The sequence below is a fragment of the Onychostruthus taczanowskii genome, unplaced genomic scaffold (genome assembly GCF_017590055.1).
Source record: "Onychostruthus taczanowskii isolate IOZ18803 unplaced genomic scaffold, ASM1759005v1 scaffold4, whole genome shotgun sequence".
NCBI lineage: Eukaryota > Metazoa > Chordata > Aves > Passeriformes > Passeridae > Onychostruthus > Onychostruthus taczanowskii.
In genome coordinates this window covers 15,520,831-15,535,606 of record NW_024501459.1, presented here as the reverse complement: position 1 = coordinate 15,535,606, position 14,776 = coordinate 15,520,831, and the positions used below count along the sequence as shown (strand labels likewise).

The following is a 14,776-nucleotide window of genomic DNA, read 5'->3' as shown; positions in this document are numbered from 1 at the left end:
GGCACCTTGGGATACAGGAGTGATTATGATGGTGCTGTGCTGACACTGGACAGATGATCTTTCCAATCTTGTTGATTCTGTGATTTTATCGGCTTCAGTTTTAGATTCATTGGCTCAGATCTTTACTAGCTTGTGTGTCTCCCTCACACTCTCTGTTATTCTGTGTAAATGTGCTTAATCTTTCAGCCAGGTGATTTTGAGATTTGTATGTATTAAAGCATACAATGTTGCCTACATTAAAAGAGAAAATGTACTAAAATTAATAGTTCAGTAATTTTTATATTTTTTAAAACCAAAAATATCTGTAAAAAATATGGAAGTAGAAATATTTTTCCTGAGAGGCAACATGCTACAGTAGCATGATCCTTCCTCAATTGTAGTGATTCATAGTTAGTAAACCCTATACTTTTCAATCGCAAATGTGAGCATAACTTTATCAGCATCCCTGCAAACCAGTCCTCAATGGGATTCATTTTTAATTTTACGAATTTCTGTATTTTCTGCTGAATGCTTTTTTAAATTTTCCCTTGCATTGCTATGGAGACCACTAAAATCTGATTATCATTGCTGAAGGCACCATCTTAGCTTGAAGAGATGAAATAATTTTGCTTTTGCACAATATTTGCTCCACAACCTGGTTAACATGGTCAACTGAGAACCACCCCTACTGGGGAGTTTGCTGGAAAAGAAAATGTGATTTAAGATTTAAACTCCATTACTGTGCTGATTATTCACAGCAGTGAAAATTTATGCCCAGCTTGATGTGAAATATTTAGTTTAAGAATTTTGCCCATAAGGAAGCACAAAGATATAATTAACTGCAACATCAGTGTCAGTCAATTTGTAATGCTTTTACAGGTCAGGATCCTATGTAGTTCTCTGTGCTTCTTGCTGTTACCAACAGAGAATAGGAAAAGTCTGTGAGAGCTAAATGACCTCTCCATGTCCTACATCCCTTCTCTGTAGCTAAGAAATGATTCTTCTGTGACTCCTTGAGGTTTGCTGATGAAAAACAGTCTCTAAAATCATATTTAAAGAGGAACTCATAAACTCTCTGAGAGTTTTAGTCCTCCGAGCTCAGTCTCTTGCAACTTCAGCCCTCAAAGTGTTAGCCCTGGACATGGAGATGGGATGTGCTCCATTTGCAGGCCCATGGGCTGTGTGTGTAAGTGTGCACATACCCATTTTGTCATGCTCTTCTTTCCTGGGAGGAGACCACTTAACTACTTTTGTCCTCTCTGAAAAAAACTCGCTGTGGTTTTGGGCTTTTTTTTTTTTTTTTTTTTTTTTTTTGGCCGGGGGGGGGGGGGGGGGGGGGGGTGTTAAGGTGTTGGGAAGAGTTTGGACTTGTCCCCTGTAAAGACATATTTGAAAAGTGCTATCTGAGGAAGCTTCTGGAAATCTGACTTCTGCTTAGATTATTCACTCCCTTGAGTAAGCAGGAGAAGCAGATGTGTTCTGTTTGTAGCTCTGCACTGAATGGAATTTCACAGAGCTTCTCTTGAAGCTCAAGTTTACATCTGATGAAAAATTCAGCAATGTCATTTGTCTACATGGATTCCCATATGCAATTCCATGGGCACTGATTTTTGTTATTTTTCTTGTTGCTGTTATTAATTGTCTGCTTCCATCATGTTATCTTCTGACATAACTTGAATCATCCAAGTTCAGTTGGAACAAATTGACCAAAATGAGACCCATAAAAGCTGGTAGCACTCCTGGATTACTGTTTCCTCACTTTGTTAGCTTACCAAAAAAATAACTTAGAACTTACAAATCACTTACAGTGATCCTCCTGTAATTGCAGAAGAATCCAAGTTTTAAAGGTCACTCATCCTTGAAATCAGTACAATTGATTTTTTTATAGCTTGCTGTCAAAAACCATATTTATGTTTCTGAGACAGGACCTGATAAACTTTCTCTCTGAAGCACTATTAAATAATAGTGCTCAATGAATAGATTTGCAAAAGACAATTTCATACACTGGTACTTTGATTACAGGTAATGCAGCATGTCATCACAAACATGGTAAAACTTCTGACGTATCACTGAAAGTTGTCTTCTATAGAACTAAGAGGTGTTTTGATGCTGATTTGCTTGATATCACATATTACATAAAAATGTGTCTTCTTTTTAATGTATATTACTAATGGAGCCCAGAATACAAAACACTGTCAGGTGGAAAAAAAAGGAAAGAAAAAAAAAATCTAGATATTATGAAGAAGTTCTTTAATGTGAGCGTGGTGAGACAGTGGGACAGGTTTCACAGAGAAGTTGCGGATGTCTCATCCCTGAAAGTGTTCAAAGTCAGCTTGGATGGTCTCATGAAAAGTCTGCCCAGGGGGCAGGGGGCTTGGAACTGGTTGAACATTAAGGTCCCTTCCAACCAAAACCATTCTATGGTTCTATGATCTATAGCTTTTCTATCAATGGAAGAATAGATTTGCAATTAATGTGACCACTCAAGTAAACAGATATTAATGAAATCCCTCCTTTGCCTTGTGGATTAAGCACCAAGGCCAAAACTCTGAAGAAATGGTAAATATTTAGTGTGATTGACTACTTATTGCTAAGTGTTGAATTCTCACTAAATTTGACCAAAATCACATGCAAATTTTGAGACTTACCCCTTGAAAGAATCATCAAAATCATGGCATGCTGTCAGATGTGAAAATAACTAAATATATAGGGGAGGTTTCTTCAAATATAAAATGAGTACAAGTACAAAAAGTCCCCTTTCCTCAGTCATTCTGAGGTAAAATCCTTTCAATACTCCTTGAGATCTCAGCACCAGATTCAAGCTGCATCCCTGCCATGCTGTAAATCCTCTGTTCCTCCACCATGTTCCACCGTGTTCCTGCTGCAGCAGCAATATTATTAGCAGCAATATAATTTCTTCTTTCTTTAAGTAATTTGCTAAATGCTTCTGTAACTACTCATAGAATGAACACTGACCACAGTTTCTGGTTAAGAATCCAGTTGGAGTATACACTGAAGGTACTTATTTGATGACTGTCAACAGGAATGAGTTTGGTTCTTATTTTACACAACTTTAGTTGTCTCTAGTTCTAGTAATTATCTAAAGCACAAAGAAATGGAAGGATATTTTTTCCACATATGCATAGATATAGTCACATATAGTAATACACCAGTAGAGTGGTTATGCAAAGTTTTTTCTCCATTACCTTAGGCTGCTAAGTCATGTAGCCAGGACAGTATCAGAAAGATTCAAATGTAACCTTTAGAAACATTTTTGTTTGGTTGGTGGGATTTATATGGGATGAATGCTCTGCAAACTGGTTTTCTGTTAAAATAAAGTGCGATATTTGTGGATTAATTCTGTTTGCACAAATGTGGAACAACAATCTCTCTTTGAGGGGTTAGTCAGGAAAAGAGTACTTGTTATAGCAGCCACAAAACTTCAAGCAATTTTTGTTTCAAATGAGTTATTATTCCACCACCCAAAACCCAACAACTGTGTATTCCCTGTAGCATGCAGTATTTTTATTAAGGAGTCTCAGAGGATTTTCTTACCAGTTTTCCTGAGCTGATTCTTGTAAGGGCATGGACTATAAACACAGGGCTCCAACTGCTGTGCACATGTGCCTTTATTTTCTCTTTCTCTTCTATTCTTGTGTCCAGAACGCTTCATTGCTGATAAATGCTCAGAGCTACTGTACTAACTTGTCAAGTTGTGCTGGTTTTACCTTATATTTCAAAACAGTCATGCTTCCCAACAATAGCAATATAATTCAAAATCATTCTCATAGACTTTGTGGACCAATTTTCTTTAGCTTGCCAGCATAGCAACACCTTGTGAATGGAATAGGGAACTATGAATGAAAAATGCATTTGGATATTGAGCAGAAAATTATAACTATTTTTGGCATGGTTTTTGTAAATTATGTTCATACTGCTTTTGTGATACATGAAACTTAGAAACTTCCAAGATTAAGAAAATGCATTTCTTAAATTCAATGTAATATCCCACTGTGCCTCCCTCTTTCTCACTCCTCTGAAGAGGTCCCTCTTTTCAGAAAGTCAGTCACATTTCTTGTCAGTCATTTTTTAATATGGAACTAGTACTTAAATATCTCAAACTATTAAAATGATAGCAAGTTTAACATTTTTATCCATTTTACTGAAGTTCAGTACTTAATATTATGAATGCCTCCTTCTGTTTGGTCTGCTTTGAAAGTTTTTGAAGGATGGCTGTACTACAGAGATTTAAATGCCATTTTTCCATGAGAGAAATACATTTTTCCTAGAAAGTATCTTAGAGTCATATTTTAAAAGAAGAAATTGCAAAACTGAATTAGTGCATAAATCAGAGAAAATATTTATTTACAGACATGTAAAAATTATGTTACAACATTTTAAAGAAAACTGTAATGAACCATCAATCTGCTCTAATGGGCAAACTCTGAATGTTTCAAATCTAAATTGCAGTGGCACCAATTAAAAATAGGGCTGCTAACAAGATTATAGTTATCTACATAGTTTAAGTACAGTGATTTTTCAGAACTAAAAATGGATCTACAGAGAAAACTAATAGGAACTGCAACAATATGTAATACAAGGGTTTACAAAAGTAAAAATATTTTTTCTTGATCCAAACTTTAAAGCTTTTTAGTAAACATTTTCCATTCATGCAGCTGCCCATGTTTGAAGCAAACGTCTGAAATACTCAGAGCATATATATATGTGTAGAAAATGAATTGGTTTGATTCAGGACTGTCTGTAAAGGATTTTATGACTGTTCACTGTGCAAACTGATTGACAAGATCCTTTATGTTTCCTATTCCTCCATATTGCAAGGGATGAGCAATGTTGAAAAATCCCACAACTGACAAAACTTATGTCAAACAAATAACAGGTGATGGCAAACAACACCAAGCATACTGCATACGTGGACAGCAGAGAGCTATTAAGCTCTGTCAAAGCTACCAGCATCCTCTTGAGTGATTTTAAGCAAACATGCCATTGAGAAACCTTACTAGTAATAGACTGCATGGGGCAACAATCTTCTGGCTTGCAAATGAAATAGTGCCTCATGGTGTCATCAGAGATGACTTTTGTCTTCAAAAAATATTCAGGATAAATTCAAAATATTCAGGACTTAAGCTGTGGTGTGGAACAGTGTCAACATTATGAATGTGCAATCATTTCTGTGTTTATACTCTAAGGGTAATGATTGTGAAGAACATTTAAAAATCTCAGAGTGCTTTTTGTGAGTGTTAGCTAATTTGGAATGGAGGTGGTGAAGAGAGAATATACCTAGATGTTTCTCATATCTATTTTATTAACACCAATATTAGAACTGATCTCCTTGGATGATTTTCTGCATCTTTTAAGTCAGCCAACAGTTTAGGTGATTTAAATGGTACACATGCCCCTTGAGGTGCTGAAATTTGGAGTTCCTTTATTTTTTTAACTGTCAGCTGAAGACAGAAATCCCAAAATGGCAATTCTTTTTGCATTTTTACAGTTAAAAATGTTCATAACCTATATTAAGTGATAGAAAATGGAGAAGTATTTCACCTTCTGATTTGACCTAACATTTCACTTACATGGGAGTAATATTTTTTCCTGCACTTTTCTTGGAGAGTCAGCCCTGATAAATTCTGAAGCTGCAGTTCTTTATGCTCAGGTGTAACTGCTTGTACTAGTCTTTCCTTATTTAAGGAGCTGGGTACTACTCAGCACTTATGTAAGCCATGTAACATACAATAGACAAGCTAAATATAAGGTACACAAACGTAACTGAGAGTGCAATGTCACATAGCTACATAGTGAAAAAAAATTCACACTCAGTAATAGGTAATTAAAAGGTATGCTTTGCTGCCAAATTTTTGAAAAACATCAGTCCTTCTTTGTTGATGGTCCCCATGCCAGAAACCTGACCAGAGACCTTGAGCTCCCACCAGCTTACACCCACACTACTTGAGGTGAACCTGTCATCTCAGAAACTGCTTTTTAAAAGAGAAATATAAAGTTAGATTTTTTAAAAAAGTCTCTCTGATACCTTTTGTTTTCTCTTGTTTTCAGCCTACAGAGAATGTTTGAAAGGGCAAGACAAGAGTTCATTTTTCTAGTGCTGGATGATGTAAAATAGCAAGTACCCCAGTCATGGAGCTCAGTGGTCGGGGCTTAATGCTGCAGACTGGGTCTGTGCTCCATTTGACTGTGTAAGATACTTCCTAAATTAATGCCTCTCCCTGTAGGGAGGCTGTAGCTAATAAATAATTTATTTACCCTGCAATCACTTTAAAGACATGTCTCTTTCTATATGAGTACCGCTCACATAAAGATGTAGATGAATAAATACATATTCCTTGTTTCATGTCATCTGCAATGCTAAAGAGGTCTGACTTTGGGATGGTGAACAAGTTGGTACTTTTCTAGAGGAAGAAGTCCTTGTGCCTGTATGCTTTTTTACCTTTAATGTCTCAGTAACACATGAGAAATAATGCATTCATTCTGTTTGAAAGGAAATATGATTTATTAAGAAATTCTATACTGAGATTCCCCCTACGTCTGCAATAATTAATTATTCCAACTTCAGTCTTTTAGGAGGGCCTTAGGAGTTTGTGTGTGGAAAGACTAATGCCAGAAAAGAAACCAAAAAGTAATAAGTAGGCTAACTCAGGATGTCAGATATTGGCAGGCTATAAGTAATTTTTCTGGCTAGACAGGATGCTGACTGACTTTCCATATGGTAGCAACAAACTGCCTTTAAAGATTTGCAAGAACAGCTGTAACAACTGTCTGGTGAATGGCATCACAGAGAGGGCTTATCTGAAGAAGGGGATTTACAGGAGGATGCAATTTACAGTTTATAAAGGATTGCTCTCTTATTTTGACATTTTCACTTTTTAGAAGCTATTCTATTACCAAATGTAATTATTGCCAATGACAAATAAATTGAATAAAATAATGGGAAATACCATACAATGTATTTAATTGTGCACTGATCAAAATGGTCTTGTTTGAACTAAGCAGTAAACAAAGAAGTGCAATATCACCTGACTCTAAATATGGTAAAACAGTAAAATGTGCTAATCATAAAAATAGCTTTTAGAAATATACATTTGTATACAGTGTTTTCCACACCTGTTAAATACGTCCTTCATATTATTATGATACAGTACATTGGCCTTTAAGACATCAAAATTAAAAAAATAATACCAATAATTAGCCAGAGAAAAACACATTTACAATCTAAACCATAAAAATCTGACAATTGTACAGTTTAGAACATATAAGAAATGGAGTTTCTAATATTTGAACAATAATGTCCATTTTAATAAGTAAATTGAGTTTCATACAAATTGAGTCAAAGGTGTTGTCAGCCAGTAAGAAACTGCAGTTCACATTTTTCTGTGGGGAAGTCAGAGTTTCTCTTCTCAGCCTTCAGGGGGTTCACACATGACATTTCATCACTTGATCTGTAGAAACTGAGAAATGAAATGTTGGCTTTAGTATGAAAGCATAGAATTTCTTCCAGGAGAACCTCAAAAAGAAACCAAGACAGCTGGGGAAAAGAGCCAAGAGGACTATGCCTTGACTTTTTCACAAATCAAGCAAATATCAATGTCTATAATGCTTTCCCACCTTAAGCCATCGAAGGTTAAAAGAAGAATAGTTTTCCTGCAGCAGTGGGAAGTCAGGACTGTGCAAGAGTCTTGAGTTGACTGTATGGCCCAAAATAATAACAGCAAATGAAGCAAGAGCTATTGAAGCTCAAGTATACCTCCCCTCAATAATGCTATGCAAACAACTGCTGAATAATTTCTATTTTAGCAGCAGGAAATAGAATAATGCATCTTGGCTGCTTTGCAATGAAATGCTTTATTTGCATAATAGCATTCAATTGAAATAAATTGCACGTAGAATCCTTTGCTTCAGTCCCATCATGCTATTTATATACCTTGCTCCATTTCCATTGGCTGTGAATGATTTCAGCAATGCCTATAGTTACCAGATTGATGGATTTTTCCTCAGTAGCTTCCCTTTTACTTTGCCTATTTTGCTATTGTTTTTGTGTACCTGCCATAGGCTATAACTGTATATCCTTTGATATTTTTTGTTGTTTTATCAGCCACACTGTGAAAATGCAAAAGTCCAGTGTTAGCCAACACTTTTAAGGTTCATTCTTCCAGCAGAGGCTGGAGGCAGCCTCTAAATATCCAATGCAACTGGAGGCATGTTGCATCTAAAGTTTAGATGCAACTGGAGGCAAGTTGCATCTAAATACCTGAGTCCTGCTATGTGACCCATAAATGGTAGCAGCTTCAAGTAGGCATTGAGTGATGCTGGAGGGGAACATAAGGCACACCACCTCCACCTACCCACAGGGAAACTGACAACACTTTTCTAATTGCATCTGTTTGGAAAATTGACAGTAGAAAATGTTAGCAGAAGTAGATGTCTGCCTTATATTTTTAAAATGAAATTGTCAATCCAAGTTTTTAAAAAAAATTTTGATAGGAAAAATATCTTTCAGCCAGTCTTTTCTGCACTCCTTTTTTTGTGCGCGTGTGGGGGGGTGGAGTCTATCTTGTTTTATAACTGAAAAGGGAAATAGCTGATGAAACCTGGTGCACTTCTGATCAATGGCTGAAAAGCTTCCAGATGTTCTTTTCAGCCTATTTCCACCTCCTTCAATGAAAAAAAAAAAAAACCAAAAAAAAACCTGTTCAAATTTCCATGTACTAAAAACCTGGTTTTCCAGAAAGATCCAAGTTAAGGCAGGACTGGGCTCCTGACCTTTGAAGAAGTCAGACATCAGATTTCCCCTTCACTGCAAAGACAACACCAGGTCTGTGGTTGTGGTCTTCACAGGTAACCAGGATTTGGGAGAAAAGCTCATGTGAAGAGATGCTAGAATTTTCTTCTTTCAGTTAAATCATCCTGAAACTATTATTCTCTACTTGCACAGAGAAAAATCTCCATCTGTCATGTTTTAGGTCTGATCCCTAGAGAGACTAGCTATAATAAAAAAGACCTTTAAATTCTTCCCTTAAGTCTGAGAGAGGCTTAATGGTTTAAAAAAAAAATCCCACTGTACATCCTATTAGCTCCTATTAGAAAAGAAAGTTCCTCTTTTCTAGCCTTTTTTCAACTAAAATTTGCCTTCCATTATGCCATTATAAGAAGCAACAATTATGAAAGCAATAAGAGGCAGATTTTCAAGTTATTTATCAAAGCTTTTTTCCCATGCCATAAACCTTTCAAGCCTTTACCTGTCACAGCACTAAAGAGCTTCACTAGGTTACTATTGTGAAACGTAAATGTTGCTAACCATCTGGACCCAAGTCACCAATGTTGCTTTGCTATTGGTTGGAAACAGTGATAAAAATTTAGCAACCCCACCAGTCCAAAATATTCCTGTGTTCTTCCTTCAGTACATGGATTTCTTATTTCCCTCTCATACAAATAATGGTGAAGTCTGAGAGAAAACATTACAATATGAAAGAGCTAAACTTTTATTTTCCCTGTAAAGAAAGGAATCCAGGGCTGTGATTAATATGGAATAGTTCAATGCTAATTTCATTCTATTTCTTTCTTCTAAATAGTGTGCAGTTTATCATCTGCCTTTATGGCAGTGCTGATGATATTAAAAAAGCCTCATGATGACTAGTGGGCTTTTAAAAAATTTTTTCATTTCTTTCCCCTTATATATAAAAACATCTCCTGACACAACAAGGATGAACTGAATTACATTTAAGCCAGTAATAAGGCTTTCATTTGATGTAGTTCTAACAGAAAACCACTTTAGAAAGTGTGATTTGAACATAATGCATTTTAAGAATTTAATAACTCAACTGAGCATATAGACTTGGCATCCGTAGACAATATCAAAGAAATGTCCTAATTGTCATCATAATCTCTGAAAAAAAGATGGAGAGAGTTTATGGAATATTTACTGGTTCATTTTCCACCTGAAATTATTTTTGCTGCTTTTTTCCCTATCTGGATGGCTTTTTGAGCATGTGGTATTTGAAACACTCTTCTTAGGCATAACACGGTATTTCAGACTTCCAAAAATGCTATTGCTACTGTTGTTATAGTTCTAGTATAATCCTTCTGGCATTTTTGCCAAATTCAAATTCTACTAGATTAAATTAATTTTAACTATATACTATTCTGTTGTATTTAACATGGGAAAAACAACACTAAATAGTTTCCTTCTCACAGGGTTTATGGGAAGAGCATTCTGGACTTTACCATGCTTATCTTCCAGACCTTAATGTACAGGAATAAATTTTACTGTATGAGAGTGTAAATTCGGCATATGTTTTTGGGAGGAAGTATTAGGATGTGCTATGATTAAATGACACAAAAGATGTAGTTGATTAACATCTTACCTTGTAAAGAAAATGCTTAAAGAAAAGTCCCACAGAATATAGTTGTTACAGACTTCACCATATAGTTTACTCCGCAATAATTATAAGCAATAAGAGCATCCAAAATACACGAAAGACATTCATCTGACAAAATGCATCTGTTTCTAAATGATCCTTTGGCTCTGAATGGCTTTTATGATAAAATTAATCTTAGAAACTCAGAAAATGCAGCTAAAAAGAGGATGGATAGATAGATAGATAGATAGATAGATAGATAGATAGATAGATAGATAGATAGATAGATAGATGATGGTTCACATATACATGTGAACTTGAAACCCAGACCCTCAAGTATCCTTCCTCTCACTCTCCTGTCTCTTTCTCCTTGCCAGACAAACCTATTCTCAGGACTGGAATTCTCATTTTAATAACTGTAATGGAGGCATCTGAAGCTACTGTTGACCACTGCTTGGTAAAATTGCACATCTATCTCTTGCAGGCTCCTCTTGAGTAGGAGACTTGATGCTTGACACCTTTCTAGGTTTCTGCTGGTGTCTGACTATTCTTTGACAGAAGGTTATGTGACTGCCATACATCACTTTCTGCAAAACAACAGCAAGCCCCATTAAAATGCAGCAGGTATACACTGTCCTTTCACTCCCAATGCTGGCCCTCATACATGTGCTACCTCAAACTGCAATTGTAGCACAACTACTTTCATTACATCTGACGCTCTCTCCTAATACTGTTATCTGTACAACTGAGAATTCTGAATCCAGGTCTACAAATGCTGCTTTTATGTCCTCGAGGATAGCATGCTCTCTTTCATCTCTAATAATTTCTTTTGATTATGAAATGCACTTTCTGGACAGCCAAAGAGATGAAAAATGGAATCTGTCTGCAGAGCAGGCATTTAAAAAAAAAACAAAACAAACACAAAAAATTAGCAGAACATAGTGGGCCATTATTGATCTAGATATTTACGTAAAATGAGAAAAATCATAATGCAGTACAGAAAGTAGTAATGCAAATTGCTATTCTGTTTATTTGCTATGTCTAACTCAAGACAATGTCCTCTTAAGCAGACACTCACACTGAGTGCAAAACACTGTAATTTATATTTGTAAGGCACCAAGTGCATGGGGACACACACTTTTGTTGGCTTTATCACAGCATTCTTCATCATCAGTGGAAAAACACAAGGAACAAGCAGAGCTTACCAAGGAACACTGAATTTGTATTAGCTATCAAATTGACTTCACAGCTGTGTTCATTTGAGGTACACCTTGCACTTTGTCCCTTGATTTAAAGCACCAAATCTCTAACTCAGTAACAGTCACAGAGATGGTTTAGTTTAATGACCCCATATGAAATTTAAATGCTCAGTTCAGTAGGTGTGACAAGGGGAACGTGAATGTGTATCACACTTTTGCTTCTTTCACTTGTAACCCTTGCAGAACATGAAAAACAAAATGATGGCAATAATGCAAAATTTTTTGTAATGAACTAGTAATAGAATATTCACTGCATTAAACAAATAGAGGGATTGTACTGTTTGATAAATGTTAATAAAGGATAAATAAAAGAGCCCTTGCACATTCTTTAAACCCTTCTTCAAACCCTTCTTCAAATGATGAACCTAATCATTATGTTTTGGGCTCTGCCAATCATACTTTAATTGCTAAAAACATTACAGAATCGTTTTTCTGCTCAGTGAACAGCTTAATTGCTTTGAAGTTCTAGTATTTATGTGAGTACATGTGAGAATGATTGTTTTAGTCATCAATGAAAACAAACTTCTATCTTCTCTGCATTAAAATGCTCTGTTTCACTTGTTTGTCCAATAAAAATCAGCAGGAAGAATAAGATAGCCCTACCAGATACTGATTTTTCCACTAGACCATCATATCTTCTTTTTCTCAGAGTCCAGGCAGAATTGTGATAAATGCTTTTGGGTGTAGTGGTGGAGACAGGATCCAATATTTGGAGAGTGCTAGCGAGGACACACTGCAGTTGAGGTGCACTGCAGTTGAGACTGAAGGTGTGACTGGGAATAGTCACCATGGTCATTTGAGAGCTTGAGTGGGGCCATAAAGAAAAGAAGTGGATCTTTCCACTTTATTTAGGCTGTGTGTTTTTTCTCCTGCTAGACTGCTTTTGCAGCAAAATCTTCCTCTGCAAGGTCCTTTATAGTAGTAGGAAAAGACTTAGGGACTGGTAGCACAGTTTCTGGAGACAGTGGGAGGGATCTGAAGCTGGAGGCGCTGGGCCTTCTGCAGGGCGTGGGGTGGGCCAGGATCTTCTAGCAGATGTGGAAGAGGTTGGATGGTGGAGAGGTGGTGCTTTAGCAGAACTCACTGCCCTGAAGTCTTTACCAGAATTTTACCAGACCTTTACCAGAATCTTTACCACATTGCTAGGCCATGGTGAAACTGTGTTCCCACCAAACTCCCTTTTCTCTTCTCTCTTGGCTTATAAAGCCAATCCAAATGCAGTAAGGCCTCCCTGATGCTGCCCACAGAGTTCCCTCAGCCCATACCTGTGTGCCTTGAGAGATGCTCAACACCTTCATGGGATCCGGTGCCAAATAAAGAAGAGAAAAAAAAATGTTCCACCTTCATTTATCCCTGCATATGAGTGGATATTCATAGCAAATTCCCAGGGGTGGGCTCTCATTGGAGATCCCTAGGTTTTTTCTGTTTCTTGGGACGGTGCCTGCTCCATGAGAAGCAAGACCAACTGAGCCCTATCATGATTCATGGTAAGTACTGTACTTTGTCACCCTGAATGCTACAGAGGAGATGCTTTTAAGTTACAGGGTGGTGTAAAAAAGCTGTAGACTAAAATTCCTACTGAATTAATCTCTGCTTAATGTAAGGAGTAGGAATTCTCTAGTGTGAGATTAGGTGGTCCAATTAGTATTAATGGTCACAGCCAAAGTTCCTGTCCTACTAATGTCAAGGGTGCAGTTTTGAATGCACAGTTTAATGCAAAAAGGAACTACTAAAACTTGTACCCTGAGGCCATTTAATATGTCTACATTTTAAGTGTGTTTTTAAAATAAATTAAACCAGGGGCTTACAAGAAGAATTGCCTTAAAGTAATTATGCAGAAAGCACCTAATAAACTTTCTCACTATTGCCAAATTAGAATTTAGATAGGTATCGAAAACCAAAGGGCATTTATTCCAGGCAAAATAATTGTAGGCAATGATGTATTGAGATGAGGAGTGTTCTGTCTAATCAATTGGACATTTTTCAGATACTTGGAGGCAGAAGTTTTACTCAGCTGAACAACCAGGTGGAGTGACATTAAAAAAAATAGAAAAGAAATGGGAAGGAGAGAGTGCTGGAAGAAGATGTTGGAAGCACATAACATGAGACAAAGATAGTGGGAAAGCCTAGAGTAAACCATAGCAAACAGGAGTGGAATAAGACAAACAATGCAAAATGAATATTTAAATGGTGACAAAATAATGAATTAAGACAGTCAATTGAATACACAGGATGTAGAGTTATATGCTTAAAACTGTCATCTGTGAAAGTTTTGCTATGGCAGTATGAGCCATGTGGAAATGGCAATAAAAGATGGTCCTATTTAAAACAGGTTTTTATTTGTATTTTCCTGTCTAATGCCTATTGAATGCATAGTGCACAGTAGTGCATAAAATTTTGGTTTTATAAGGATTTCAAGAGACATTAATTTTAAAATAAAAGATACAAAGAAAAATGTTGAACTTAGGATCAAATTATGGTCTGCAAATGGTGCAGAATCTCATAATAGCTGAGAAATGATTATTATAACCCTGCAAAGAGGAAGCAGAGAAGAATTTAGCCTTTTCATTCTTTATTTATTTGGTCTGGAAAATATTTTGCTTCTTTTGAAAGACTACAGAATTGTAGTGTAATTTTAGAAATCAACAGCAACAACAATTTGGAAACTTCAGACACACATAGCAGCATGACAAGCTGGCTGAGTTGGTGTTTGATTAACTTCCAAATCTTCATTTTGGCAGACTGAGCTTTTCTTATTCTCACTAACTGCTTTTTTTGTTGTTGTTGAAATGGCAATTACAGTTCTATCACCTTCTAAATAACTTCCCTTTTCTGAGGTGTGTAAATGCCTTTGTATGGATAAGTTCAATCTGTCTTTCATGTTTTGATATTAATCATGCAGAAAACCTTCTTAGTAACACATTTATATTTTCTAAAAAAATTGAGACCTTTTGGAATAATTGGGCCACTAGCTGTAGTGGTTCTGCAATTTATATTGAAAAAAATCAAACATTTACAATTTCTGCCTTTTAGTATGGAAAAATAACAATCTTTTGTCTTTTCAATGTTGGCACCTGTTTCTTGAGTGAAGGATTTCAACAGAAAAATGTTTCCTTTGAGGGTTTTCCATTCAGCATTTTTGATGCTCAAGGT

General features: G+C 36.3%; 1 protein-coding gene across 2 annotated transcripts in view; it reads right to left on the bottom strand.

The window, feature by feature from the left end:
* Positions 1-7,337: 7,337 nt before the first annotated feature.
* Positions 7,338-14,776, bottom strand: part of RALYL (RALY RNA binding protein like) — a 367,232-nt gene continuing 359,793 nt past the window's right edge. For both annotated transcript variants that reach the window (XM_041412786.1, XM_041412787.1), the window contains one exon: positions 7,338-7,457. In XM_041412786.1, coding sequence (XP_041268720.1) covers positions 7,440-7,457 — 18 coding nt within the window. In that variant the 3' untranslated portion in view covers positions 7,338-7,439. The remainder of the gene's footprint in view (positions 7,458-14,776) is intronic.